The sequence below is a fragment of the Arachis hypogaea genome, chromosome 3, assembly GCF_003086295.3.
Source record: "Arachis hypogaea cultivar Tifrunner chromosome 3, arahy.Tifrunner.gnm2.J5K5, whole genome shotgun sequence".
Lineage (NCBI taxonomy): Eukaryota > Viridiplantae > Streptophyta > Magnoliopsida > Fabales > Fabaceae > Arachis > Arachis hypogaea.
Genome location: NC_092038.1, coordinates 78395153 through 78399614, shown reverse-complemented (window position 1 = coordinate 78399614; position 4462 = coordinate 78395153). Strand labels below are relative to the sequence as shown.

General features: G+C 28.9%; 1 protein-coding gene across 1 annotated transcript; it reads right to left on the bottom strand.

The window, feature by feature from the left end:
• Positions 1-400: 400 nt before the first annotated feature.
• Positions 401-1373, bottom strand: LOC112790693 (transcription factor MYBS3). Its single transcript, XM_025833220.3, has 2 exons — positions 1026-1373; positions 401-963 (listed from the first exon to the last, which is right to left on the bottom strand). The coding sequence occupies exons 1-2, from the start codon at positions 1297-1299 to the stop codon at positions 521-523; spliced, it is 717 nt and encodes a 238-aa protein (XP_025689005.1). The 5' UTR covers positions 1300-1373; the 3' UTR covers positions 401-520.
• Positions 1374-4462: the final 3089 nt, after the last annotated feature.

The following is a 4462-nucleotide window of genomic DNA, read 5'->3' as shown; positions in this document are numbered from 1 at the left end:
TAAATTAAGTAATGACTTCATCCAACAAAAAATTAAGAGAGATTGCAACAATATGATCCGGATTCTGCAAATAAATATTGGCATATATAAATAATGAATTTACCTTGAGTGTAACGTCGGATTAAAATAATTTTGTAAGTATATTTAATTATATATTATTATTTAATTTTTGTAAAATATTTTAAATGATTAAGTATACCAAAATTAAATTTATAAATAATATTAATTTAATTTATAAATTAACATATATATATATATATATTATAAAATTAAAGTGGATCCGATTATTATTATTATTATTGCGTGCATGATATACTATTAGATTAATTAGTGAGTTACAGTGAATTAAGAATGGCAGCAAGAAAAACATGATGTTTTCTTCCTGGTTGCAAAGACTTGATGACGGGAATGGATAGATATTAAAAGGGGGTACATACATAATATTTGTTGTCCTAGAGAAAAATGGATTGTGAGTAGAAAAGAAAAGAAAAAGAAAAGAAAAGAAAAGAAAAGAAAGTAGTTATAATTGGGGGAAGCATGAGGAGGAATTAGGTGGTGGCGGCGGTGCAAGAGTGAGGTCCAGATCCGGTGGTGGCACACTATTATTATACATAGAGGAGGAGGAGGAAGAGGAGGAGGAGGATTCAGAAGTAGTTTCTGTTGATAACAACGGCTTATTGCTGTTGTTGATGGTTTGTTGTTGTTCAAGAAAGTGAAATGACAATGTAGCAGCAGCAGCAGCAGTAGTAGGAGGAGTATTGTTTGTGTCAAAGAGACTTGAACGGCGTTTGTTGTGGTTTACGGTATTAGCAAGACGGAGGAAATACTTCTGAGCATGGCTGGCAACTTGAGTCGGTGTTCTGGTGGTTACGAAGTTTCTAGAAATGCCCCTCCAGTCTCCCTTCCCCAGCTTCTCAAGCCCAACCAGGAATCTTCTGTGCTCCTCTTCCGTCCATGCTACCCCTGCCACACAATATTAATTAATTAAATTAAGCGGCAGGATTATATGTAATAATATAATATACCTTTCTTCTTGTCTTGAGGTGGAGCTCCATCTGATAGATAACCAATAGCAGCAGCAGTAGTAGTAGTAGTAGTAGTAGTGGGGAATAATGTTAACGAGTCCATGCTAAAGTACTTGTTGTTCATCGTCATCATCGTCGCGGAGGAGGAGGAGGAGGAGGAGGAGGGATCTGCTAGAAGGTGGGTTCCAAATAGACGGATTCCAAGAAACGAAGAAGAAGTGCATGTTCTTGAATTGTGCCCTACGTTCCCACAATGTGAGCACTTCCTTCCCATCTGGTTACTACCTCATTCCATATACTTCTCTTGTCTCCTTTATTATATATAGCAACAACAACTAAAACAAATCCATACCTTATCTTCTTTTTTTAATCTACGCCTAGGAAATCATCTTTTTCTAACACGTCATCATCCATCATTTCTTCTTTTCTTCTTTTTTATTAAAAAAAAATTATCAAATTTATATTTATTCAATGTCCTAATTTATACTTGAATGTATGAATATTATTTTTTATTTAGTATTTATTAATTATTGTAATAATTAAATAATATTAAATAAATTAAATTTTAACTTTTTTTTACTAATTTATTTTGATTACTAAACATTTCCCTATGCAAAATAGGAGGATAACTTTAAAAAGGAGAGAATAGTTTTCCATGCATGTTTACTTGAAGTATTTAATATGTAAACTCAGATGGTTATGATTTTCCCTTCATTTAAATCGGTCTAGTTTTATATTATGTGTGATTTCAATCGAAAATATTTAATAACCAAAATAATTTATTAAAAAATAGTAAAAATTTATTTTATTTAATATTTATTAATTATTATTAAAATTAATAAATATTAAATAAAATAAATTTATATTTTTTTTTGTTTTTTTAGTATGGTCGAATTTCAATTAGTCAATTACAGATTATTAACCGATCGATAGTACACATAAAAGTCTACGCTATTACTACGTGAATAGGACGAGAGAATAAAATCTTACAACTTCACCCAACTTAGATTTGAATGTTTCAAACGCTTAATTATAATTAATGTTTCAATCAGACAATCAATACATTATGGTGGTGTTCAAATTCAAAGTCTTCTTGCTTTCTGGATGCATGGCAGCAACTACAAACCCTTCCTGCGGGCTCTATTTTATTCAAAACCAAGGGTCAACATTGCCTCTTTAGTTTGACTAATTAATTAATCAATTCCCTTTTCATAATTTAATTAGGATTTTACTTTTACAATGTGTTTAATAAATTACATGTTGTCACGTACACATAAACTATTTCTTTGTTAAAAAAAATATGTAACAGTATCTTTAATTTAATTTAAATTAAACTCTAATATTTGTCAATCAGTATATAGAAAAAAAAAAGGAAACAAGCGTTACCTACCTTCGGACATATCACATCATGATTAATTAAAAGAAACCTTAGCTTATATTATTGTATAGGTGGCTTTGCAACGAATATACGTATAATATATCCTTCTATCCCAATAATTAGAATCTGAGATACAGATTCATTTAAAGAAGGGAAGGGGATCGGATACGCCTTTTCTTCAGTAGGCCAGGGTAACAATAATCAAGTTGTGGATCAAATATCAAAACAGAAAAATTGGTAGTTATCTAATCCAGATCTAGCTCTTGACGTTCCTAAATTTATATAGCTAGTAATTTTATAATAAAAATACTCTTTATATACTGAGATGAGAATTTATTTTTACTATGTATTTTATATTTTATCATATATTTTATATTAATAACTAATTTAACTAATAAATTATTGTATGAATAAAATAAAATTCTAACTTTGGATACTTATTTAAATGTATTAGTATCTACAAAATTAACTTAATTTATATAATATTATTTTATAATAAAAAATATAAATAGACAATAAAAATAATAAATAATAAAAATATTAAATATTTAATTTATTAAATATTTAAATATTTAATTTATTAAGTGTACAGATAATTATTTTAATATTAATATTTAAGAGGTCATTTAAAAAGTGAAATATTTTTTTTATTTTATTGAGCTAATTTTAAAATTTATTTTTATATTGTTAAAAAAATAATTGGTGGAAGGCAATTAATGCAAGTTGAAGATTTTTGGTCTTTTAATTTTTGCGACAAGGTCCCATTATATTCATTCTCTTTCATCTCATTTGGCATTATCGTGGAAAGGAATCTTATTTGAAAGAGATCAAGCTATTGACCAGCCATATGCTAATTCATTTGGAGAATTTTCAATGTTTGCTTCAAGTGCTTCTCAAACAACAATTTTCATATATATGATTTTTAATTTATGAGCAATCTGAACAATTCCCAAATTTGCTTTTTCTTTTCACCTTTCTTTATCAAGAATATACACTGCTGCTTTTGTTGAACCAAAACCCTCTATTGAGGTTTACAAAATTAATTCAAAAATATTTGGTAATCAAAATAAATTAATTAAACATAATCAAAATTTATCCTATTTAATATTATTTTTCACTACCTATACTATGTACTCAAAAACCAAATAAAGACTTGTCCATCTAAGTTTTTATTTGGAGCAATAAATATGGCAATAAGTGCAGCATCCACTACCTAGCTAGCTAGAAAGAGTTTGCATCCAAGGCCAGTAACTAAGCTAAGAAGCCATCCACCAGCCACTTAATTGCCAAGTACAATAAGTCAATAATATATATATCCTCCAGTATATCACTGGCAGTCCCTCGTGAGTGCGGCATGCACCTTTTAGTTTGTTTCGGAGCCGTTTTGGCGAGGCGTACTAAACCCACTACGTACCACACCACCGGGCGGCTCGCCTGAATGCCGAGTCTTTCTCCGCCGCCAACTCGACGTCGTCGTCACCTGCAAGATAAGGCCGACTTTACTAAACGAGAAGCTATTTTGTGCCTAACAATATTGGTTAAGTATACTATAAAATAATATTTTAGTGTTATTTATTATAAAAATAATTTTTTTTTACATTATTAGTATATTAAATATATATATTAAAAATATTAAAATATTTTTTTATGATATGTTTATTAAGGCACATAATAACAAAATCCTATATATAAATATAAATATAAATATAAATATAAAATATTATTAAAAAGTAGACACCATTAGATATACATATATGGATATCTTACCAAATTGGGCCATACAATTGGTCGTGAAATCATAGCAGACACTGATTATTAGTGTTTGGGTACAATGACAAAAGAAGCATTACTTTCAAACATAGGATAAGTGATAAATAAAGAAAAAGGCAACTAAAGAACGGGATAGGTTAGTTCAAGGGTCATAATCATTCTATTCAAGGATATAAACTATGATTAAATCATTGGTTATTAGTCTTCTAATTATGCTTTTTGGTTATGATATCAACCATATTATATCACAGATATTCATTATATATAGCAACACTGTCTATAATATTCA